The sequence below is a fragment of the Euleptes europaea genome, chromosome 2 (genome assembly GCF_029931775.1).
Source record: "Euleptes europaea isolate rEulEur1 chromosome 2, rEulEur1.hap1, whole genome shotgun sequence".
NCBI lineage: Eukaryota > Metazoa > Chordata > Lepidosauria > Squamata > Sphaerodactylidae > Euleptes > Euleptes europaea.
The window spans coordinates 99,899,390-99,925,296 of NC_079313.1; the positions used below are offsets into that span (position 1 = coordinate 99,899,390).

The 25,907-nt window shown below is 42.7% G+C and overlaps 2 protein-coding genes across 3 annotated transcripts in view; both read right to left on the reverse strand.

Moving 5' to 3' along the window:
- Positions 1–8,509, reverse strand: part of CSDE1 (cold shock domain containing E1) — a 36,385-nt gene extending 27,876 nt beyond the window's left edge. The window contains exons 1-4 of the mRNA XM_056845616.1: positions 8,377–8,509; positions 3,429–3,814; positions 2,657–2,816; positions 489–638 (exon numbers count right to left, since the gene is read on the reverse strand). Of these exons, the coding sequence (XP_056701594.1) occupies positions 489–638; positions 2,657–2,782 (276 nt within the window). The 5' untranslated portion in view covers positions 2,783–2,816; positions 3,429–3,814; positions 8,377–8,509. The remainder of the gene's footprint in view (positions 1–488; positions 639–2,656; positions 2,817–3,428; positions 3,815–8,376) is intronic.
- Positions 8,510–16,763: 8,254 nt separating this feature from the next.
- SIKE1 (suppressor of IKBKE 1) lies at positions 16,764–24,134 on the reverse strand. Of its 2 annotated transcripts, XM_056844969.1 has the most exons (5): positions 23,970–24,134; positions 23,754–23,859; positions 19,702–19,844; positions 18,005–18,118; positions 16,764–17,101 (listed from the first exon to the last, which is right to left on the reverse strand). In XM_056844969.1, the coding sequence occupies exons 1-5, from the start codon at positions 24,126–24,128 to the stop codon at positions 16,982–16,984; spliced, it is 642 nt and encodes a 213-aa protein (XP_056700947.1). In that variant the 5' UTR covers positions 24,129–24,134; the 3' UTR covers positions 16,764–16,981. The 2 variants fall into 2 exon arrangements, with proteins under 2 accessions (XP_056700947.1, XP_056700948.1); XM_056844970.1 differs by lacking the exon at positions 18,005–18,118.
- Between the last annotated feature and the right edge of the window lie 1,773 nt (positions 24,135–25,907).

Below are 25,907 nucleotides of genomic sequence, written 5' to 3' on the forward strand. Positions count from 1 at the left end.
CCAAAATAAACATATTACAAAGGTGGCAACATTAGAGATGCAACAATCCCTCTGGAGAGGATGCCTACAACGTTTAAGCTGGTTTGTCACAGATCATGTCATATTGCAAGTGTGTCAAGGCAAGCTTCTCTCTTAGATCGGCACTATGATTTTTTCCAAATTTAAATTTAGTTTTGCTTGTTTACACCTGTAAGCAGACAAAATAAATTCAACCAACATTTCATAAGACATAAAATTAAGTTGCAATCCCCACCCACCAGACACCACACACAAACACTGAGACATTAAGTTTCTGAAACAGATACAGGAATGCACAATCTGAGAATCCAGCAAAATTTCCAGCTGGTTCAGGTGGCATTTTAATCAGTTAACCTGTTGAGGAGATTTAATATCAGTGACATTAGAAGGGAGAACAAAAACACATAAGAGTTAACAGCTAAGATCACCATGCTGTGATGACATATCTGTTAACTGACATCCTGACTTACAGATCTTTGATAAAGGGGGGTCCTCTTCTGTTTTTTAGACCCAGATGAAGTAGAAGATGAAGAGAAAGGTAAAGGATGAGAAGGAAGGGGAGCTGCAGGAGGGGGGAGAGGATCTGATGACACAGTATAATGGTTCTCCATCTCATACAGCTGTGATAACATAGTACACAGTATAACTAGTCAATAGTTAGCACATCTTTAAAATACATCCAAGTAACTATCAAATTCCATGTCTCAAGAGACTTAGCTGGAAGTCAAAAGTAGTCAATCCAAATTTTGCATTTCATATGATTACAGCATCAATTGTATGAGAAAGCTCTATTTCTAGGACAGTAATTCCTCGCCAACAATGCTTGAAGTAGCTCACTACCAAGATCCTTGTACAAGAGTAATCATAAGGAGAGATGTCACTGGAGAAAAATACACACAGTAGACAAAGCCAATGGTTGTCATGTTATTCATGTTCTTGCACTACAACAAGAACTTGCCCAAATAAGACAGTATTAGATTTCTCTCCTTTCCCACTTTAAAGGGAGAACCTTAAGTCTGAAGAGAGTAATAGGTACTTTATTAAGAGCCAGAAAAACTGCTTCTTGTTACACAGGTTCTGTTTTTTGTAGCTGAGGCTTTGAGTAAGAGGCTCAAGGATCTATGCCCATGGCATATCCAACAAACCCTCTAGAAAGCACATTCACATACTGAGGTTTCACGAGCTCGATTTTAGGACAGCTAACCTATCTTTTGCAATACTGTAAGTCTTTGAAAGATAGCCAATCCTACCTTCGCCTTCTCATGACTTGGAGAACACAGCATACCACCTGAATTTAATGCATGATCAGTTCAAAATTTGGTCCTCAATTCAATTTAGCATCGCTTCAGCAACAGTGGCAGCAAGTTTACAGAAGGCATCAGCTCGACCACAGCTTTATTAAATACATTATGCAAACACTATTGCACAGAGTAGAACTCAACAGAAAATATGCTGCAGACTATTTATTTAAGGCGTAAATTCTATTGAATGTATTATGTCACTCTTATATTTGCAGACAGTTGCTAGTTAACTGTTGCCCCATGCCAAAACTATAATGGAGGAAAAATATCCCGTTAATGGGTAACTTTCAGTTCTTTAAGGCAAGAAGATTTTAAAGTCTTATACCCTGGAATGTTCCTGGTTTTAAATGTATGACAGTGCCTTAACTAGTGGTTCATTTAAGCCAGTGTTTACTTAGACTGACAGTGGCTTTCCAAGGTTCAGAGACAAAACTCTTGCTACCTAGCATCTTTAATTGGATATGCTGGGAATTAGACCTGGGAACCTGTACATGTAGAGTATATGCTCTACAAGAAAGGGACAGCTCCATCCCATGCTAGACTGAAAGCTCCATTTTAGACATCCTCAACTATTTTCAAACTTGACTTTGAGAAACCTGACTCAAGTTTTAGATGGTCATGACTACTGTAGCCATTTGTTTTTTATTTAGACAAGACTTCAGAATGTTTTAAGTTAACCCATACTTAAATATGCCAAACATGAGAACAGCCACCCTATTAAAGTGAAAGAACACTGTATCAGTTTAACCTGTTGAAAAATTAATCGAATAGTTATTTTCTAAACTCACTGTACCACTTTTTTGCTAATTTAGAACAGTGGTGGTAAAGTCTCAATTAAATAGTTATTAACTATAAGTCCCAGCTAAAGGTAGAGTTCCTACACACAGAACAGGAGATTCTGTTAAATACTCCCAAAGGCAGAAAACTCAGATTTTTAGAGTATGGACACCTTATGTTTTCCACAGAAGTGACAGCAGAATTTCAAAATTCTGTATGGATTGGGTTTTATTTTTAGGAACAGCTGGAGAGGTAACCAATTGCCCTGCTATAGGAACTAGGCCTGGTACAATGACCAATGAAGAGAATGATTGGGAATGAGGGGGAAGAGTGTGAAATGACTTTCAAACTGAAACTATCAAATTAGAGAGTTTTAGTCTGCTCACCGCACTCTGGTAAAGTTACAAGTTGATAAGAGGCCCCCAATTGAGCAGGTATTTCTGCTAGTAATTGGCAAACTGGCCACATATTTCTTGCTCAAAGGAGGTTGTTGCATCACACCATCTGAGCTAGCTTGGCTTTACCTTTAAGAATATTGCTAGTATGGCAAAAGAACTTACTGATTGGCCATAAGGTGATAAATTCAGTCCGACTGGAGATGCATTGCCCAGGTTGGCACTAACGTATGCAGTAGGGGGAGAAGACGGCATGGAAAATTCAACAAATTCTTTCCAGGTGCTTGCCATATTTTTACGCCTGTTTCAACTTAATTTTATAATGCTGCATATAACAAAATCAAACAAGACAACCTTGTCAATGTAAATCTGCCACTTATCCAGCGTCATCAAAAAAAGCTGCCATTTTGGCAGCCTCCTAACATTTTAGACAAGAAGGGGTTGATGTGCTAGTTAAGGAAGCATTTATTAGCTTTATTTACTTCAGAGGGGTTCTGAAATGGAGAAAGAAGCTGGCTGCTAACTGAACCCATGGTTACTATCAATTTTGCTATCCTTACAACAGCAGATAATTCACATTTAACCTACCAGCTTATGAAATGGAGACTCACTGACGGATACCAGTACTTGGGAAAAGGATATGAAGAAAGTTTGAGACCAGATTCACAATATTAGAGTAAACTGATTTTGAAAGTGAGAAACTGGAAAATAGTAGCAGAAAGCTTTGAAGAACAGCTACAAGACTGCATCCTGTTAACTCAACAAGTATAACCAACGGTAATGCTGAGATGCCGGAATAATTTAAGAGGAGTGCCATATCTACTTTGACATTCTGACCAACAGCAGTAGTACAGATTTAAACAAAACAATTTAACTGTTTTATCAAACAGTAACATTAAAACTATATGGTGCTATTAAACAGAGTACATGCACCAACCTCGCAGTGATATTCTAATATTGCACTTTCAGTAGTATTCGCCGATTCTTCGTTTCAGCACACGTTTCAAAGTTTGAAGATTGCTATTGTTAAAAAAAGAGATAGCAAGAGAAAAGTGATCTATCAAGCTAATAAGGAATAACTGGTGCTGGGCAGTTTCAGCACAGCACTGAAGAAAACAAAGACTACTAGCAGCGTTGGGACGTGCTCTTTTGAAGCTGTTGAGTAGGCACAAACTTCTTGTTTCAGATCAAGTGTTGTGTCTTCAGTGTAAAGTTTACTCTTCTTTGGTCTTGTTTTGTTGTTACGATGTGGTATGTTCCTTTCCTGATCTGAACTTGAAGCAGCAGTTTCAGGTGGTAAATTCTGTTCTGTTACACTTCATACTGGAGAAAGAGACAAACAAGGTAAGTTTAATAGGCCACAGGTTTACAGATGTACTATGGACATTTGACAGAAGAGAACCTCACCCCAATTCTGAGCAGAAGAGTTAACCTCTCACCTTAGGCTCTAGAAATGTTATTAATGCTTTAAAAATCATTTCTAGCTGTTCATGGACTATACACCAGTTAGAAGCAGTACATTCTACAGCAGTGAACAAACCTCAGTGTTCAATCTCAACTGCTGCAAATTTAGTTATTACACTAACTGTTCAATCCTGAAGAGGAGGGGAAGCTCCATAGGAGCCAGTGTGACCCTGCACTGGCATCCGTGCCACTTTACCATGGCACAAAGTGGCATGGACTCCAGTGCAGGGGCAAATATGCTAGTGCCAGGGAGTTGTGTTGGACTCCGCTGCCATGGAAAATCTGGAAGGGAAAGCCAGCATGGGGGGGGGGGGCAGCGCGGATGTCAGTCAGCTTCCAGACCCCTTTTGCCCTGGGAATGGCCCCTTCTCATTGCGACGTTGCTATGCCAGCAAAATAGCTGCCATAGCCTCGCTAACCACAATGGAGATTTTCAGGGATTTCCTAGTTTCTTTATTTTTATTCACTTCTTTTGTGGCCACGAAGCATCTGAGGAGGAGGCAGCTGCACCAATCCTGATGATGGTACATGCACCACCACCCCGCCAGGAATGGGCTGCCCATGTAAAATCTAGCCAACTTATCAAAACCACCTGTGATGGTTAAATAATAGCCAGGGGTCTGCCCAGTTTCAAATGGTTCATGTACATGTTCCAAGTACAATATTCAAAAGCATATTTATTCTACCCCAAAGGGAATTTCCTCAGTGTGACGTTTTCCTGAAAAGCAGCTGACCTCAACATTTTGATACTGACAAGCTGTAATTCAGTTTGTCTAAAATGCAGCAGCTAGGTTATTGTCGGGCAGGATATAGGGACAGTGTCACACCAGCACTGAAAGATCTGCACTGGTTACCCACTTGTTTCCAGGCACATTTCAAAGTGCTGGTTCTTATTTTTAAAGCCTAAAATGGCTTGCGGTTGTTGTACTTGAAAGACCCCCTCCAGCCCACCTGCCTCACAAGCCCTATTCTCTGTGCCCTCATCTTCACAGTTAGGCAAGCAGCAACCAGACACAGGGCTTTTTCAGCAGTGGCACCATACTTGTGGAATGCCCTTTCCCTTGATGCGTATCTGAGTTGCTTTCTTTTAGGTGTCAGCCAAAACATTTCTGTTCACCCAGACTTTTAATTGAGGGGTTGATTTTTAACATGATTTTAGTCTGAAAACTGTTATTTTAATTTGCCTGTGAACTGTCTTTATGACCTACGTTATTATACTGGATTTTATATTACTGGAATTTAATTAATATATTTTGTTGTTTGTGGAGAGGGAACATAAAAATGTTCTAAAGAAATAAATAAAACGACACTGCATAATATGAATAATCAACATAGTTACACAGGATACACAAGGCAACTACTAGGCCACAATTGGCCTCTCCATGCCAATCCCTACAATTCGCAGGCTAAAATCATATATCTCCACTCCAAGATTTAAGAGCTGAAAATATAACCATTTTTGTTTCCATCCATTTTCCAACCTAAAACTGTAGGACAAGGCCCGAGTGAAATTCATGACTTACATGTACTTTTTATATTTGATTTTTCCTCTCAGACTCTACGTACTCCAGAACTTCAAAAAGCTGTATATTCTATAGTTCAAGGGGTTGAATTAGGGTTTTCAATAGCATCATATTTATTGCTTTTCTTTCCATTTGCTCATTAATTAAGGGTTGCATACATTTTTTTATGCATACAAGGTTAGAATGTAATAAAGGACAGAGGATCCTCACTCCAAGAGGAGTTCTCTCAGCATCCAATTCTCAGTACAGAATGGACTGTGTTAAGTTACAAGGAAAGGAGGGCACATTAAGGCTGTAATGAAGAGGAAGGACTGATCAGGACAAAGATCTAGGAAACAGAACTGAATGAGGGAGAATTATTTTAGTTTTTATAGGATTACTGTTATATTATTGAACTCTTCCCAAAGCTCTAACTTCTTCAGAGGTCCTTTTTTGAGAAAAGGTAATAGGGCACAGTAGAAAGTGCTTCTTTATATTATTGGTGGCAAAAATTGCACAATAAAGTTAAATGCTTTAAAAACATCCAAACTAGTGTGTTCATGAAAAAAATGGAGGCTACCCAAACTTTTCTTCTAGCCAATAAAATATTACTGTAAGAACACACCCTAGCAGCTTGATCAAAAGACTTGTGTTTTAAATACATTTATTCTGTGATCATAGAAACGTTTGCTTAAAATATACTTGAAACATGTCATTTTTCAACAAGGTTCCTGCTCTAGTGAATCCAACAGGGACTAATGACTCAATCCTAGGCATGTTTACTTATTTTTATTTACTTGTTTTATACCTCGACGTTCTCCCAAATGGGGACCCAAAGTAGCATACATTGTTCTCCTCTCCTCTGTTTTATCCTCACAACCCTCTGGGGTAGGTTAGGCTGGGAGTATGTGACTGGTCCAAGATCACCCAGCAAACACGCATGACAGAGTAGGGGCCTCTAAGATCCTAGTCAAACACTAACGACTAGAGCAAACTAAGTGTGTAATGTTGAACAAGTTCAAATATTCCTAAGAAAACTGTGCATAGGATTGTGGCCTAAATCAGCTGAAATCTAAATATTTTATATATTTTTATTGTGGAAAGTCATTTGCTTTACCAGCAGAGGTCTTGGCCTGAGCCTCAATGAAATCACTGTGTATGTCTGTGCTTTAAATTCCTTACTTTTCAGCTCAGCTGCTATAAATACTCCTCCCAATAGTAAACACCCAGTGCAGCTGCCAAACCTTCAATGCAGCAGTCGCTGCTATAACACATGCATTCACAAAGGATTATCTCAAGTCAACGTCAGTAAGGAGAAAGTTAACAGCTGTCCTTATTTTTTCCTATTTTCTTCTCAGACGCATAAGTAATTTTGTTTTTTATATGTCTGCAAAGCTGATGTCATACACAGAAGCCATATTATGCATTGTAACTTTAACAAGATTTTTGGCTACTGTGTTTCCAGAGACCCCTACAAAAAAAATTCTCAACAACTCTGCTAGGGCATTTAAGAAATGCACTTCCACACATGGTATTTGGTAACATGTAAACTTAATATTCTGAATTATAAGAATCTACATGCAACCACAAAACAATATTTATAAATACCACACTATGGAAGTGAGAATGGTAGCACAATACCTAAATTTTGGTTTGAAAAATATAGCATCACCATCCTTAGCAAACCAGTGAATGAGTCCACAATCGTTTTCAATCAAATAAAACAGAAGAGGGAAGAGTGCTTTATTCTTATAACTATTTAGGGTCCAGACATTATTCCCTGCCGTAACAAAGCAGCGCTTTACTAAAATGGTCTGCTTAAAGGCGGTTTTTCCACAACCAAAACATTTGCGCTACACTCTGAAGGTATGATTACAATTATTTTAAACTTCCAGATCTCAATAAGTGATTGCGACAGCCCTATTGTAAAGTTAGCTATCAGATTCGTGCGAGAGAATAAACGCCGCTATCCTTTTCATCAACACGTAAGAGAAAGGAAACATGGCTGGCTGTCCCACCCCATACCGCAGCATCAGACTCAAGACAGCAGACAGCACATGGTCCCTAGGCTGCAAGATGGTGGCTCTTGCTACCGAGGGGCGATAAGTCTAAGGGTCTGCATCTTTACAGCAAAGGATGCGGAAACCCCGCTCCAAGCCCTAAAGCTGCTGACGGAAGCAAAGGCATCCAGCACTGGGCGTCCCTAACTGCCGGTTACGCCAACGGGGAGTTATCACCCTCCGGCGCCTGGGGCGTGTCCACTGTTTGCCCCTCTCCCCAGACTGAGGAGGAGGAGGGGGGGGGAGAAGAGAAGCAGGAAAATGGCGGCTGCTCCCCCTCACACAAAGGAAGACTGACCTACTCTTCCCCTCCCCACACCCTCACGCTGCATGCTGGGAGAGGTAGTTACATCACAGCCTTTGCTCCACGCCGTATGAGACATCGAAACTCCATCCCCCAGAAGGCCCAGGGGCCCAACCTCTTACAGGCGGCACACTGGGAACTGTAGTGCTTCCCGTCTCCGCTATCGTCGAAAGCGCCGCGCCCCTACACTCAATCCCCCGGCGGCCCCCGCGAAACGGCAACTGACGGAGTGCATCTCGGGAAACGTAGTGCGGCCGGGGTTCGGGCCCACCAGAGCGCTTTTTTCGCACTGACTTCAGGCAACCGGGAGGTAAAGAACAGGACAACCGACATGGCCTCCCGGATTCAGCATCGTTTTCTCTCTCTCTTTTACGCCCGTCTGCCAAGAGAGCAGACGCGGCGGGTGGGGGAGGGGTCCTACCCACTTAAGACCGTTGGCCACCAGGCCACGGAGAGCAGGCATCCCAAGCCACTCCCGCCCTATTATCTACCGCCCTCAGAGCCGCACGGGGCGGACACGGGAGACTGCGGTCTTCCCTCAGGGATCCGACTTACCCCAACAGCTCAGCGTCCCCGCTCCAGCGCCGCCATGAGCAGCACGGCACAGCACGTAGGAATAAATCCCGGCTTCTCGCGAGATTCGCGGGCAGAGGAGTGGGGCGGAGGTGGATTGACGCGTGCGCAGAAAGGCCACACCGCAAGGCTGGGACGGGGACAATAAGCGCTTAAGGATGTTCGGCTAAGCATGTGCGCTTTGCGCATGCGCGCTTTTCTCGGTTCGTAAGGAGCCGTGGAATCGTTTTGAGTGTTGTCCCGTTTCTCGGGTGTAAAACTCCCTCATAAACTGTCCTGGTCTAGAATGGCTACCTTTTTTTTTTTTTTGCATGTACCTTTCAATTAGAAGCACAACAAGCAGGAAGTTATTTAACAGGGAAACTTGACCCATCTTTACCTGTTGAGTAGCCGCCACACAAGGGACTGGAGCCTGGTAGGAAGGAAAGCCCTAACCTCAGTTCATTTAATTTTACCCTCCTATTAACCGACTCTATGATGTAAATATTAATTTTCTGATTAATTCTCTCCACCTGCAAAGCCTTAACTTTTGCAAGTACACCCCCACCCCCTCATGCTGGAACATTTGATGGGGTGCAAAAAGCAGTATTGAAAGCTACATGCCATTGGCTGCTAAAATTCAGTTTGTTATGTTGATATCTGAACTGTGAATGACAAACCTCACACCACCTTTTATTTCAAAAGGGGGAGCATTTGAGAATGGCTAAAGGTATATTTGGAGGGGGAAAGAGCAGTCCAGCAAGTGACTCTGAGAGATAACTGAGCCCATTGTAAGTCTCAACACAATGGTGGTGGTTCTCTAAACCTGGCAAAATAACAGGACAGTTTGGTGTGAGAATCAGTTGCACAACCATGCTTGGGCCTTATTTTCAGTCTGTGCTGCCAAAATATGCTGTCTTTTTTCTCTAGCTGTTAAGGTTTTCCCTTTGGATTCAGGTTCTATTTCTTTAAGCCAGAGGTTCCCAAATTGTGCTCCGAGGAGCACTTGGTGCTCCGTGAAACACCCCCTAGTGCTCCATGAAGAGATTGGAAAGAAAAATACTACTGTCATTCGGTTTAGTATATAGGTGCTAGGTGAAAATTAGTTCCCCTTGGCAAATTTCTCTCCTGAAAAGTGCTCCATGCCTCAAAAAGTTTGGGAAACTCTGCTTTAAGCCATTGATACATAACACAGTGCATGGAAGTGGGTATAATACTGGACTAACAGTCGGCCAGGAAGATTCTGCTTCCAATCTTACCTTAGCCATGAATTTACTAGATGGCTTTGGCAAGCCACTATCCTTTTATTTATTAAATGTATATTGTGTCCTTCTTCTGAGGAGCTCAGTGCAGCTCCCATGGCCTCCTCCTCCTTGGTTACCCCACAACTCTGTGACGTAGATTGGGCTAAGAGAGTAACCGGCCCAAAATCACCCCGTGAACTTCCTAGTTGTGGCAGAATTTGAATGCAGGTCTCTCCAGTCCTAGTCCAACAGCTACACCACTATTTCCTTATCTCAGTCCTCTTTTCTGCACTATAGAGACAAAACAGTGACTTAACCTGCAGTATTCTTATAAAGATTACTGAAATAATGTAATATATGTGAAACTACACTTGTATTATCATTTCCCTTCTCTGCCCTCCAAACAGTAAAACTACAGTAACGGAATGACACAGAGGACAGTTTACCCTATTCAAGAAGTGCACCTTCATAGAGAACATATATAGTTGCAAACGTCATACCTTCATCTGTGCACTAGGCCTAAAAGACCTCTAAGCATGCAACCCTTGCAAGCTTCAAGAGCTCCATTGGCTATCAAACTATTTCAGAGCACAATTCAAACTGCCTTTAAAACCCTATATGGCAAGAAAACAAGATAACTGAAAAACTGTTTGCCCTAGCGTTGCTAGCCTCCAGGTGGGGCCTTAGGATCTCCCAGAATTCCAACTGATTTCCAGACTACATAGATCTGTTCCCCTGGAGAAAATGGCTGCTATGAAGGGTTGGACTGTATGGTATTATACCCCACTATGTTAATTCCCCTCTCTAAACACCACCTTCCCCAGGTTCCACTGCCAAATCTTCAGGAATTTCTCGGTCCAGAGTTGGCAGCTCTACCATGCCCTCATAAAACCTGCCATGGTTTTCAGAGGCCTTGCTGTGTATGCATTCCTTTTGGCGGCGAGGGAAATGTCTATTTGGGACATGCGTTTAATTTGTGGGACATGCCATTTACCTCGTGCTTACTTTACTGTGATTTAGTGGCAGGTGAAAACTGGTTTACCCAGATTTTTGGTAGCACATAGGCCTGTTTTTTTCCATTGCTCTCTATGGGTTGGATCCAGACTAACATTTCCACGGGCACAAGCATTTCTGCTCACAGAGCGGAATCCTGTACCTAAGGTTAGGGGACACCAGGGAACAGGATTTCAGGGGGCATTTCGGACTGCTGCAGGAGAGGAGAGGAAATTGCAGTCCATGAGGTGAAATGCTTATGTCCACAGAAATGCAAAGGCTGGATCCAAACCTGTGTGATTCAGTCTGATATTGGTTTTTTTAGCTATTTACCTCTTTTATACTATATATATGTGTGTGTGTGTGTGTGTGTAAGTATATATGTGTATACATATATATTTAATTGCTGTTAGCTGCCTCTAGAACTCTAGAGCAGAGAAACAGGCACAGCAACACTATTTACAGTACTGTTCCGCACTCCCCACAGAAATTCCTCCTTACCTTTGTGACAGGAAAAACTTCCATCTGTTGGATTCCCACCTGCTATTTCATTATTGTATTTTCAGACTGAATAGCTATGTAGCAAAGTGTTCCACCACATCCAGATCCCAATGTATAGTACCAGTTTAAATGTTTGTGATACTTGACATCTGTACTGTGAAATACTCAGTTTACCAATGTACTATATGTTCTTTCAACCCAGCTTCCCCTCCCCCCGGGTCATCTCAAGCTGGAAAGCAAGTTCACCAGGCAATCCTGTGACTTGCCCATAAACTGTCTTAAAATACTTGCTTAATGGTAGCAGTGTCACTCATGCAGACCTGACTCACAAAGTAGAGGGCCCACTGCTCAGGAATATAGCATGCTGTGAAAGCATTAATAGGTTCAGTTCCCAACATTTCCAATTAACAAACAAAACAAAACCTTATTTGCTTGAGAACGTGGAAGGCCGTGCCAGCCCAGACTGTATGGGGCCAGTGGTGTGACTCCATATGAAACATGTTCATGTATAGTCTCCAAAATCATGAGTCTAGATTCTAATTAAACTAAATATGCTACAGTACAGGAAGAAAAACTCAGCTGCAGCTACTTTTTTTGAGGGTCTTGTTCATGTGAAACTCATCACAGCACTGGGAGTATGGAATACCAAGGACGAATCAGGGATTAGACCATAAACCTAATATAAGCCTGTTTTCCATAACCATGGCTCAGTCCTTGTACATGTAAAACAAGAACGACTTGAGCCCAGCCAGCCAGTGACTTACTGGAGGATGCAGTTTGTTTTATAATGTTCAAAACATGTAACCAGTTGGAGAGTCTCACAACATCCAAATGTTTGGAAATAGAAGACACAATTGAAGGGTATAGGGATGTCAACAATGCCTTCAAGTAGGACACAGAAGACACAGGGTGGATGGAAGAAGGGGAAAGAGGAGAAAGGAGAGGTGATGTTTGCTCAGCATTAATAGTCCTCAAATATTTTCAAACCCACCTTGTTCACCACCTTACAGGAAACTGTTGAAATACCAAGGAGCAGTGGTTCTCACTCTGTAGCTTCCGGAGAGCCATTACCATCAACCAAAACAGCCGCATAACTATTGTTTGCCCTGTGCATTACCCCAAACACACCCATACAAGGATATAAAGTTATACATATTGCATTTATAACTATATCAGTAGCCTGTTAAATTATCAGAGTACCTCTGAGCATGTAGGGCTGACTCTTCCCGCCACTTACACCTCAGCCAACCCCTGTATATCAGGGGCAGGGGGGTCTTGCAAGTCAGACTTACGACAAAAAGCAGTATACAAGCTTTCAAGTCCTCCACAACTCTTCCCTATGTTAAAAATTTCCTTCACATTGAACTCTTAGTACTGCAGGAAACAAGTTGATTAGAACTTCTGTCCGCAATAAGTTTTCTGTTTGCAAGGAGATTTGTTTTATGGGCTAGCATTCAACAGGGATATGCCCTGCTGCATACGTTGACCCAGCCTCATACACAGAAGCGCTACACCTCCACAACCTTGACATAATGATACACAGACAAGTTGTGTTGCGCTTTAAAAAGAAAACTTTGTTTTCTCTTGAGCCCATATTGATGAAATCATCCCAGTTTCTAAAGAGCTTCCATCCCTAGAGTGGGTCCTGCAGCTCAGGAAGGCTTGCAGCGTGCTTGTCCTGTCCCTCAGGGGTTGCCTGTTTCAAAGTAAGAACCACATGCCAACCACAGGAGCCCCCAGGCAGTGGCCTCGTCTACTTTCCTGGAATTTAGGGCAGGTGCCACACTGGGGAGCTTTGCTCAGAAGAAACGCAGGTGGCGTGTCAAAGAACTACATGTGGCTCCTAAGTCACTGAGTGGGTACCACTGACCTAGAGCTTCAGACTGGAAGCATCCTTTCTACTTTAATACCTGTTTAATACTTTCTAGTCCTATTATACGCCACAGAGAGTCATGTGTGTGTGTAAAGTGCTGTCAAGTCGCAGCTGACTTATGGCAACCCCATAGTGGTTTCAAGGCAAGTGAGTAAACAGAGGTGGTTTGCCATTGCCTTCCTCTGCAAAGTCTTCCTTGGTCATCTCCCATCCAAGTACCAACCCTGCCTAGCTTCCGAGATCTGACAAGATTGGGCTATATTATACCATTCCACATCCCCCAAGAGACACATATACATTAAGAATAGTGTGGGAATATCTGTAAATACAGAAGCCACAGGTTCCTCAGTTCCTCAAGTGGCCACCCAGTACTTCAAGAGTTCCTTATCAACAAAAGTGCTGTGACATCACGTAGAACGATGCTTTGGGAGCCATGCTGGACAGCAGGATAAAAATCCCCAATATAAATAAAGCAAGGCAATTCAGACAAGTCTAGTCTAGCCTGCTACATTGTATTTTAGTTGCCACCTCATTGTAACAGCTTATTTCCATGTATCAAATAAACAGATGTGTGGATATAAATGGTGGCTACTTTAATTGGATTTAATATAGCACATACGCAATCCTTTGTGACAGCTTTGAAGGATATTACTATGCCCCATCTAATAGTGGTAACTGTTGCTCCTAGGGCAAGCCCATTTCTGGTGCTAGTGAGAAATGTTTGGGCAGGCTGGGATCATGATGTTAAGGGCTATACCAACACATGGTGCTTTATCTGGATTGCTTCCTTAGTGATGCAGTGACTCACAGGCAGAGCTTTTACTCAAAAAGCCAAGGCTTTGATGCTGATGAGATTTCCAATCTTTTGTCCTCTTCCCCACACATTGTAGCTCCTTGTACTGCCTTCAAAAGCCAATCAAGGGTCCATCAACTTTTAGGATAGGGTGGGGGGTTTGGGGGGGGTGGCAGAGGAGTGAACATCATAAGAAAGAAGTAGCAAAGTCTCTTACATGAGTAAAAGCAACAGTGTTGTACTCTGGATCCAAGCCATTATGACTATAATGGTAAAGTAGTCCAGTGCAATTTTGGACTATTAACTGAATTACTGTTTTCCAAATTACAGGTGCTGTGCTACTCCAGCAGAGGCCTAATAATTACAGTGTATGGTTCAGCTACAGGCAGCACACTTATGAGGAATGTAGACAAACTTGATGGGTGGGAAGAAGGAAGCAACAGATTGTTTACAAGAAAAGTCCTGTGAGAAAAGACTGAAGAGAGGGAAATCGTTTTGTATGTTAACTTTCCGAAAGGGGGGGGATTTCTTCAGTGGCTCCCAGAAATAAATATTTTGAATCTGCCAAGATATTAGGTTGCTATGAAAAGTTAAGATACATCCCTTCAGTTTCTCCCAGGATGGTCTATTAGCGAGTCTTGGATTGCTACCTGTGTTTGAAAATTAGGACTTAATGGTTAACTGTAGCACTAGAGAAAGATGTTCTACATTTGTTATGGCTGAAACCCCTTTTTCCTGCTAGACAATAGTTCCTAAGTTACCAGACGTGCAACATGTTTTGCACTGACTACAGACTAAATTCAATTATGGATGATGAAGCTGTGTGAATTATGCCCTGTTTACTCTGCAGGGGATATTATATCTGCTTGATCTTTACATGGCATGGAGCAGGGCTCTCCCTGTGGGGGCTCACGCTTTCTGAAACTCCCTTGCCTTGGGAAGTCTGCCACGGAGCTTTGCTGCACAACTTGCACTGGTTGGTGAAGGCATTTTCCTATCAAAAGGGAGTAGCAATTAGAAAGTGAACTTTGTTTATGCTGCTGCTGTTGTAGTCTTTTGAAGCATTAGCTGTACTATTCTTACTATGGCTCTGCATGTATTATTACAGAAAACCTAATAAATATGAACTAAAAGGCTTGCTGTTTGTAGTTGTTTAATGCATGGAAACAAACCAACTCCCCTCTTTTAAGCCTTGTTGGTGACAACGACCAAGTACAATAAAATTTAGTTTTACTACATCAAACAAACTCATATATGGAATTATTAAAGTCCAGATAGCATTGCATCACTGGCCAGCCATTCACAGTAAACAAGTTCTTTCAATATATGGAAAGTTCAGTACTTCTTTTATTTAAGCCTGACTTCCAGATAAATACACAGAACTATACCTGGCGCTATCAAAGCAGGTAATTAGTGATCTATTCAAAGCTGAAGAGGTGTCCAGAAATTATCACCAGTACAGAAGGCCACAACCTGTGATATTGCCTCAAAAACTTTATTTCAAGAAAATAATAACCCAATATCCATATTTAGCAACCTGAGAGGTAAAGTTTCAAATGCACTGATCCGAGCAGGCAGGCAGGGCACACAGCACATCAACACTTCAACCAGTCACATATTTGCATCATAACATCCTGTTGGTATTTACAACGTAACCCAGGACATATTCAGAGGCTGAGCACCCGCTGCTGCTCCTTACAAGAGCTTGTCTGATTCTCAAGGTGGCACTGATGGCGTATACTTAAGGCTTAACTCTGCAAAGGGATGGTCAGCAGCGGGGCCTGTCCTGTGAAAGGGGCTACACTTGCATAGAGCACAGAAGCAGCAGCTTGGTCAGCTCTACCTTTGGTGGCATAAGCAAAAACCGAGTCTGAGAATTTTAAGACATCAAAAGATGAACATGAAGAATGAGCCCAACTGTCCTTCACACCATATTCATGGGGAAATAATATAACAAGAGGGTGGGTGGGAGTATGGCTATTTTATCTTCGTGCCTCAAACTCAGGTCAGCGTCAACAGCTGTAAAAGCCACAGACAGCACTCATGAAGCTCACAGATCTTAGTCTAAAACTTTACTGATGGCGGAGCAGGAAATGTAAACACCTCTGTTCTTAGTAGGGATTTGGAAACCGGGAAGTGTTTCTTTATGGTTTACAACACTGTAGCAACAAGTAGTATGCTGTACAAGCTGAGAGTGTGCAAAGAGAGCAGAGACAGATAAATGATCACATGACATCTCACTTTCTCTCTTTACGCTCTTAAGCACAACAGTGAAACCAATCATGGAATCTTCCAGGCGTGAGGATGTGTGGGTCTGCTTGTAAGCAGCTAGAGGCAAAAAAACCACCCTCAGCCCCAAAACACCACCCACCAAACGTCAGCAGGCTACAAATTAAGAGAGGATTTTGCTGGTTCCCATACAATTGATTTATAATTTGCTTAACATTTGCCATCAAATCTGTCTGAGGAATGTCTTCCTGAAAATATTTAAGATAAAGACAAGACATTTCTCCCAGTCATGGGTACACAGCTTGAAATTACCATGCAGCACTCATCAGAATCCTCAAACCCCAGCAGAAAACAAAGCAACTCTTTCACAACAGTGGTAGCTTGGCATTAGTTCCCCACAAAGGGTAACTTTTGAAACACTTAGTCTGGCTCTCAAGTCCTACAGCAACCCTTCTGCTGTAGGGGAAGGCTCAGGACCATAGAATTTCAGAGAGTATTTTTACAGAACTGTATGCTATTTTCTATATTGATCAGTGTTATGATGCAGGTGATTTGGAAAGTTGTATTCAAACTACATAGTTTATCAGAAGCATCTTTACTTGGAAGGAAAACTTGCTGAAATCAGTAAATTTATATCATGTTGTAAGACTATTTTACTGCGATGCTGATGTAAAATAATTTAAATCCGTTTGCAAAGGAAAAGCCAAAGCTGATCCAACAACCCAGCAGAGCTTTCTAAAACTGGGTGGCGGGGGGTGGGAGGATGTGCTAGGGAATGTAAATGCTCTCTATGTGACTATGCTGGGCAAATCTTGGCCAGCAGAGGGCATGACTTCCAAATCAGTGCACAGAGGACACAAGTCTGAAATACAGCAACAGCAGGAAAGATATGCAAGAGGAAATGATGAAGGAGTAAAGGAACGCCTTGGAAAAGCAGTACACACTTTCCTGCAACCCAGTTACCAGTTTCTGGGATCAAGTATTCAAAGGCAGTTGTTTTGTGGATTGAGATGCATCATCAGGCAGCTCTTCTTGACTCACTTCAATAGATTCTCTGCTGATTGACAACAACGTGCGCAATTCCTTGTTTTCCAGCTGCAAAGTCAATGGGAACAATTTAAGATACACTGGTGAAGACAGCAGCTGCAAAGCAAAGCAGAGGTTGTTTGCAACAAGAATTACCCTGGCTGATTTTCAGACTGATGGGTTCTCTTCCAGCAGAGAGCCAAAATTGCGGGGGGGGGGGGGGGCGGCGGCACAACCTCCAGTTTTAGGAAGTGTTTTGATTGAATCTGTTGCAGCATTCAAAATATGGTTGCTTCAACAAATTGGAGAAAAACTCTCTAGACCCCTGGGATAATCCTTCCTCCACTCTCCAATGTCAGCAAATTGATGCACGTGGCCACAGTAGCGAGACATCTGTAGACCGGACTTCACACCACTGTAACTCTCATAACAAATGCAGTTCCCCAACAGGGAAAACAGTGCCCCCCTAGGCCAGTTTTGTGTTGGGAAAATGGCACATGGGGGGGGGGGCAGAGCTGAAGCCCTTTTTCTCCCTCACACCACAGTCCAAATAGGGGCCCCGTGCACTTGGGAACTTAATCCCCAGCAAGATGATTAGAGTTGGGTCAGGGAGAAGCCAGAGTCCGATTCATAGCAAATATCTTGTCTAATTCTGCCCCCAGGGTTCTGTGATTCTAGCTTCCTAATAACATTTCCACCCTAATTTACTGCGCCTATGATTTCAGTAGCAGAGTCATAACTATTGAATGCTACAGAAAGAGCTGCATGACTATACTTAACACACTACTTCACTGGCAACTTGACATAGCAAGGACCACAGCCGTCTTTCATATGGAGGGGGGGGGTCATCAGCTTTTAACAGAGCAGTGGCCAGCCCAGGAGGATGAAGCTTCCACAGACTCCCCTGTCACAAACACAAGCACACATTTCTTGCTCTTCTGCACCACACTTTAAAGCTGCCCAGTCTCTTACCTCCAACTGTGCTAACTTTTCTTGTACAGTGTAGTACTGGTCGTCATCTGCTTGTACAGCTTTTCTCATCACCTCTCCCATTTCGTATATTCTGTCTATTTCATTCACGATTTCCTGAAGACAGTTTTTAGGACAAGTTATTTTCCCAGCAGAGAGCATGAAAGACAAAACCAAGGCATGCTAGATTTCTTTGTCATATTACTGCTTTTCTCAATAAGGGAAACATTGCTAGGCCTCAGAAAGGCTTTTAACCTATTCTCATGCGAGAAGCATTAAGGCAGGCCAAGAAACACAGACTTCAAGTCATAATATGGCTATGTAAATGGTTAGCAAGGGGATGTCTGTACAAAATGGAAAATTATTAGCCAAGCAGCAGTAGCTCCAAGAAATGAGACTCTGGGCCACAGGAGTTGAAACTAAATATGCACCACTGATAATCGTATTTGACTCTTCACCACAAGGCCTGTTGTGAGTGCAACCAGTGTGTGATATGCCAGGATACATAAAAAAGAATATTTTTAAACTACGAGCTTTTGATCTCAAGACTTATCAGCCTCCAGTTAAGACCTACAGTCAAGACACACTTCACAAGTTCAAACTGAATTGATGGCTAACAAGAATTCATTTTGTTTAACCCATGATTGTTCACCCCCACTTTTGTCCTTTTGCATTTATTCCACATTTCACCATAGAAAACTCAAAGTTGATGGACCAAGAAGTCACACCCTTGTCTTTAACTCCCCTTGAGTGAGGAGCACTATATTTATTTCGTTTCGATCCCATTTTTATACTCCCCCACTGGGGGGAAAGGTGTAGTATAAATGAAAGAAATAAGCATTTTTCTCCTTAAGGGGGATCCCAAGTGACTTACAACACTCTCCCCTTCTCCAGTTTACCCTCACAATTCCCTTGCAAGGGAGATGAGGCTGAGTGCGTGTCGAAGTCACCCAGCAAGCTTCCATGGAGGAGTGGAAACTTGGGTCTTCCAGATCCTAGTCCAAAACACTAGCCACTATACCATGGTGGCTCCTGCAGCTCAGAGACCCTCACGCCTGTAAACTCAATCATCAGCTGTGTCTTGAGTCACATTTCTACATTGGCTCCCTTTGCTGGCTGTGAAATAAGATTAGATTTATGCTCACTACAGCAGGCAAGGGGAGGTGGATAAAGGGCCGGTGGAGAAACAGGACAGGCATGTTGTTCCATTTCCTTAGAAAATGTAAAAGGCCAGGCAGGATCTCTGGGTTGCAATCTGACACAAGTAGTCAGAGCACACCAAAGGCCTTAAGGGGAAGAGGTGGAATCTCTTGGATCTTATATGTATTTTCATGAGCAGTACAACAGCAAATTTATAATAATTGTTGGCTGTCTCAAGGAGTTTTATATTGCTGAAGTCACCAGAAACCATAACATGGCTTACAGGTGATACCAAAGCAGATCATTTGCTTAATTAAGAATCCTGAAGAAGGTACCTGCTGGCTGAGTTGAAATGCTTATTCTAGAAAGAGAAGCTATTTCTGAGCTGAGGGCACTATTAGAAGGAAGATGTTTCAAGAGCATGATCTTGAGGGAAATACAAAAGAGGCAAGCAGCAGCTTCACAGGAACAGAGCACAACACCCCAAGTGGCTACTTCAAGACTCCTCTTTATTCCTATTCTCAGCCCCTCGGAGAGAAGATAATGTAATAATTCCTTACGGCAGACTGAGTTTGATGCACTTTCAAAACCGGCTGAGCATCTATATCTTTTCTTTTCATCATCAGCTGTAGCATGTGTTTTCTGTATTTGCTCATAATAAGTTCCAGAGCATCCTGGTGTTCCTCCAAGGAGACCCACAGCTCTAAATAATAATAATAATAATAATAATAATAAATGTCAAGCCCAAACTCTATAAAGTAACTACAAAGACAGATTCTGCTGACCTGGGGCAATAAAAATTCTAGTTTTTGCAAATGGAAAATTACTCAATAAGAACATCACAACTGAGGCTATAGAACTTTCCCACTGTACATCGACCTATTTAATCTTTCATTTCACTACTCCTTCTCAACTATGGGCACAGCTATATACACAATCTGCCATAGAATATATGTTGTAGCCAAGGTTTGGCCCCTGGCTAATATCCAAATCTGCACAACAGGGCCAGCTGCAGCTACAATACAGGTGTCATCAAATCTTATTTATCCTTTTTAAAAATTAATTTTGGGGTATAAACCATCCCAAAAGTCAATAGTGACATCTGAGCTGTACAGACACTATACCTCTCCCCCAAATATCCAGAGTGCGAACAGCGTTTGGAGTTTCAAATAGAGCACAAAGATGTGACAGCAGCCGCCAGGAGCAGGTGAAGCTGGAGCCAGAGTAGGCTTGCTTTCCCCTGCCTGCATCTCCCCTCCTCGCCACACTGGGGAAGCAGGAAAGGATAGTGAATGGACAAGAGGATCTTGGAGTGGGAAGCCAAAGCGAGCAAGCAAGTGATGGTGGGGAAGGGGGACCCACCTGCCCCCAGATATCCATAAGAACTGGAGCCCAGTGAATAAATAATAATTGCGAGAACTCCATACAGTAGCATGACATATATATTGATCCACTCAGGGCTGTACATCAAGGGTTATATCCTGCTTTTTCAATAACTTAGCTGTTGAATCAATCCAAATATGCACAATTTGTTACATTCCAGAAAGATGCAACAAACAAACATGAATCTTTTGCACCTTAAAGACTAATGACTTTTTATTCTAGCATAATTTTTGTGGATTAGAGCCCACTTCAGAAGCATGCTAATGAATACACAAACATTTATGTGAGAATAATTTGTTTCATTATGAGAACAATCCTGTTTGTGGTTGTAGTAAGACAAATATGGCCACCCCTCTGGAATTTGATATGTACATACATAAGTGCTGATTTATGGCAAGCCCAGCCAGAAGCTTTCAAGGCAAGTGAGAAGCAGAGGTAGTTTGCCATTGCCTTCCTCTGCAGAATCATCTTTGGTGGTCTCTCATCCAAGTACTGACCCTGCTTAGCTTCCGAGATCTGACAAGATCGGGCTATACCATGCTGCCTTCCCTCTCCCTGGAATTTGATACCTGACAGAAAACACTAATGAGAATGTACTGGAAACGTTACTAGCCACAAAACCCCAAAGTTTAATTTTTTTAAATTTAAAATAATCCAGTAATTATTTAAAATAATCCATGGCATACATTTATAAGTGATAGGATAAATCACTTCAGTGGATTATGACAGAGTGCATTGTTCAACAGCAGACTGTATTTTGGAAGCAGTGAAACAAAGAAGAAAATAACTTAAGGTCAAGAAATGGAAGCAGGTGCCAGTAAAGCAACAATTTCATTCATGGGTTAAAAACAAGCATCCGCCCACAACCAAGACTGAACATTTTCCAGGTCATAAGCATTTCAATCTCACATTCTTGTTTCTTTCTCAAGATGACTTTAATAAAAATCCAATCCCATGAAGAATGGCTGCTGATTGTACATAGAATAACACCTGAGTTAACAAAACTTCCAGCAATTCCTTTGTCATCGATCTCAGTTGTATTCTTTTTTGTACGAGTGTGTAAGTATTGAGTATCTGTAAATGCACAGGATTATCAGGCTACAAACTGTAAGTGGTCAGGTGTAGTTTTAGACTACAGAGACATGGCTGTTTAGATGTTGTGCTCCTGTTATTTAATCTTGCTTATGCACCAAGGAGTTATTTTTCCCTGTAGCCATCACAATGAAAAAGACTACAGCTTACTCTTTATTAGGGAAAATATTTATACCCTGCCTTTCCCCTCCAAAAAGGGTCCAAGTCAGCTTATTAAAACATATGATAGTTTTTATCTGGTATAATGTATTAGCAGTCTAACTAAAATAACCAAACAACTAGAACACTGAAGTGCACTCCACAAAACAGCTCGAGCCACAGACAAAAAAAGACATACATTCTAACCTCCCCCCAAAACCCTTTGCAAGAGAACTGTCTTGCAGGCTTTCTTAAAAGCTGAGATATCCCATAACAAATCCATAAATTGGGGGGAGGGGAGCTTGCATGATAATACAGGTTGAGTATCCCCTATCTGGACTGCTTGAGACCAGAAGTGGTCCATATTTTGGATCTTTCTGTATATTGGAATTTTTGCATATACATAATGAGATATCTTAGGGAAGGGACTCATTCATTAAGTTTTATATATACTTTACACTTTATACACATAGCCTGAATGTAATTTTAAACATTTTTAAAAATAATTTTGTGTATACTGAACCATCAGAAAGCAAAGGAGTAACTATCTCACCTGAATACTTGTATCAGCTGTTAAACAAGAGCAACATCAAACAAACGGCAGGCTTTCAGTCTGCACCTGTGATACAGTGTACACTGTATTTTATTTTTTTAAATGAGAAGAAACATTGAAAGCAGGCAGCAGGGATCTGCTTGCAAGCCGGCTCGAAAGGTTCAGTTTTTGGATCAGTCCAGATATGCGATGCTCAGATAAGGGATACTCTACTTGTAATGGATTTACAGATTAACTAAATGTGTTGAAACTTATCCACAGCCATTTAAAAATATTTCACTAGAAATTTGTTTAAAGTTCACAGCATACTATATATGCAGAATCCCTTGTACTGTACACTCCCAGTAATTAGAAATGATATGGCAGATCTGGAGGCAAAGAACACCTAATGCTTATGTATATTAAAATAGTTTTAAAATCTAATAGACTGGATTAAGCAAGATGAATTTTCCTAGAGTCAATAAACATATTCTAAACTACCTAGGAAGTGCAATGTAAACACTACTCTGCACATACTGATTTGAGGGGGACAACAGTAGAGGATTTTGACATTTTTAAGAACACTGACAGCTGAACACATCATGTGTGCATGAAAATAATGCTGTTATATGTGCTCAGTGATCTGATTACTAGTAGGTAAATTGACACAACTAAACCCTTCACTGGTTCTACATGCACAGAGGAAATAAAGGGTGCAGAAATGCCTGAAAATCTGGAGGTTTCCTATAAATGTTTGGCCATCACTTACTGCTGTATTTCTACTACTTTTGAATCAGAATTTGAGCATAAAATGATGACTTACTGACTGTTGTAGGCAGAGAACATCTCACTCAATAGTAACAAGAATGAGCACAGATTTTACAGGAAATGTGACCTTGAACAAACTACACACAAAAAAGTCAAAGTAATTTTCAACATGTACAAGGCCTCTGCAAAAATTCAACAAAATCCTTGACTATGGTGCCACCCCCATATGTCAAATTTTATTGGACTGGCATGGAATGACTAAGCCAACAGGTGTGAGCAGCTTCCTCTCCTCCTCTGGGAGCTCAAATCAGAAGGTTGGGGCTACAGCTGAGAAAGTTCAAGGTGGGACAAGACCAATCTCACACAGCCCCATGAGATGTCACTAGAGAAACTGCTGAGAAGGACATAAGTGGCAACCAGGGAGAAAAAATCCTGAAAAAGAAGCTAGCCCTGCAAGCCTCAGCAAAACTCACCAGTAAACATTTATTGGGCTGGGCTGCATGCAAGCACTTCCTGACATCACAATATTAGGCCTGTCTATAGTTGTGTCCTGTATATAGGTGTGTCCTGACCCTACAGAAAGTGACGCTTTTCAGTCCACAGCAATCAACAAAATTAGAGCCTAGAAAGAGGAGCTTTCAGTTGTAGCCAACAGGGCACTTAATCCCCCACAACTATATCATTAGCAAAATTCCTCACCTCTGTTTTCCTGCTGCAGGTCTCGGATCTGCGTGTTCTCCTGAGATAGCAGGATGTGAGGTTTGTATTTTGATGTGTCTTTCATCTCAGCCGCATCTTCTTGGTACTTGTAAAGCAAAGAACTCTGTGTGACTCCCGAGACCTAGAGCATGCATAACTCCCCCTCCCCACTCTACTTATGCAACTGATTCCTGGCAATGCCAGTTCCCCACTCACCTTGTGGGAAAGAGCTGTGCCAGCCTCCTTCATGGCCACCACCCGCTTGTGCAAAACAGTGGACTGGTCAATGAGAGACTCCGCAGCGTTGTCATGGTCTTTCAACCTTTCCAGCAGCGTCCTCGCATCCGTCAGAATCTTCTCGATAGTACAGGCCATTGCCAGAGAACTGAAGGGTGAAAACGCACGGTCGCTTTACCCTCCTTTAAATCCCTGTTTTAGCCAGGGTCGAACACACGTGAGGCGAAACGCATGCGTTCGACCCTGGCTGAAACAGGGATTAAAGGAGGAGAAAGCGACCGTGCGTGAAATATTGTCGAAGGCTTTCACGGTCAGAGTTCATTGGTTCTTGCAGGTTATCCGGGCTGTGTGACCGTGGTCTTGTATTTTCTTTCCTGACGTTTCGCCAGCAGCTATGGCAGGCATCTTCAGAGGAGTAACACTGAAGGAGAGACACTGTCCTTCCGTGTTACCCCTCTGAAGATGCCTGCCACAGCTGCTGGCGAAACGTCAGGAAAGAAAATACCAAGACCACGGTCACACAGCCCGGATAACCTACAAGAACCAATGGACCGTGCGTGAGATGGGAGAAAAGGGTGGGTTAAAACTCCACAGGCGCCAAGGGGGAAAGATGGAAACTGAACCCCCGGGATATAACAAGGGCTGACCCCACTAGTCAGGCCCAGGCTTTGCTCAGAAGCCCTTCTACGACCGACTAGGAACATAAAGGCCACTGACCCTAGAGGCCTTGACCAGCCACACGAGGGCAGCACCGTCCCACCCCGGCGTGGGCTCTACAGAGGAAGCGGGGAAGAAGAGACACAGCAGACCCATGGCCACCCCCCACCCCCCAGGACCCACCTCCGTTGCTGTGCGGCGGCCCCTGTCTTCCGCCTTTCCTCCTTCCGTGTGCGGCGCCTGGAAGCCACGCGGGGAGACCGCAGAGGCTCCGGTCGCCGCTTCCGCCGTGAAGCTGCCGCGGGTGTTTTGCTAACGCTTCCGGTTCACCTTTGCAATGGGTGTGCGGTGCAAGAGCCGGTGGAAATGCTGGCGGAGCGGAGGGATAGTGCGCAGTGGGTCGCCGTGTTAGTCTGTCTGCAGTAGTAGAAAAGGGCAAGAGTCCAGTAGCACCTTGAAGACTAGCAAAAATATTTTCTGGCAGGGTAGGAGCTAGCTTTGGAGTAGTAATATAATATATTGGTGGAAAAGAGCAAGAGTCCAGTAGCACCTTAAAGACTAGCAAAAATATTTTCTGGCAGGGTAGGAGCTAGCACTGGAGTAGTAACATAATATATTGGTAGAAAAGAGCAAGAGCCCAGTAGCACCTTAAAGACTAACAAAAATATTTTCTGGCAGGGTAGGACCTAGCTTTGGAGTAGTAACATAATATATTGGTAGAAAAGGGCAAGAGTCCAGTAGCACCTTAAAGACTAACAAAAATATTTTCTGGCAGGGTAGGAGCTAGCACTGGAGTAGTAACATAATATATTGGTAGAAAAGAGCAAGAGCCCAGTAGCACCTTAAAGACTAACAAAAATATTTTCTGGCAGGGTAGGAGCTGTGGCTCACGAAAGCTCCTACCCTGCCAGAAAATATTTTTGTTAGTCTTTAAGGTGCTACTGGACTCTTGCTCTTTTCTGCTAGAGTAGAGGGATGCATGACAAAATCGCATGCGCACCGCCCGCCTCTTCCTTGCAGAGATTTAGCAAGCACCGATCAGCGTGCAGTTGCAGCAGCGGCTGAGAACGCCTTTGCTCAACGTGGCACGGCGTTGTTGTTGTTTTCAAGCCGGGGCTCTTTCCCCAGTTAGGTCGCAACACGAAAGGTAGCTTGACAGTTGCAGTCTCGGGGCGAAAACGCACGGGAGGTTTGGCCTTAGGTTTGCCGTTTTCTGGATGCACATCTTCCCCCCCCCCCATCTGAATTCTCAAAACTCTG

Bases quoted from the DNA above. Each gene is read 5' to 3' on its own strand.
- SIKE1 (XM_056844969.1), bottom strand. From the start codon at position 24,128: ATGGCCTGTACTATCGAGAAGATTCTGACGGATGCGAGGACGCTGCTG. The intron at 19,845-23,753 runs GTGAGGAATTTT...ATTATTATTTAG, and splicing joins CCTGCAGCAGGAAAACAGAG to AGCTGTGGGTCTCCTTGGAG. The intron at 18,119-19,701 runs GTAAGGAATTAT...AACTGTCTTCAG, and splicing joins TGCATCAAACTCAGTCTGCC to GAAATCGTGAATGAAATAGA.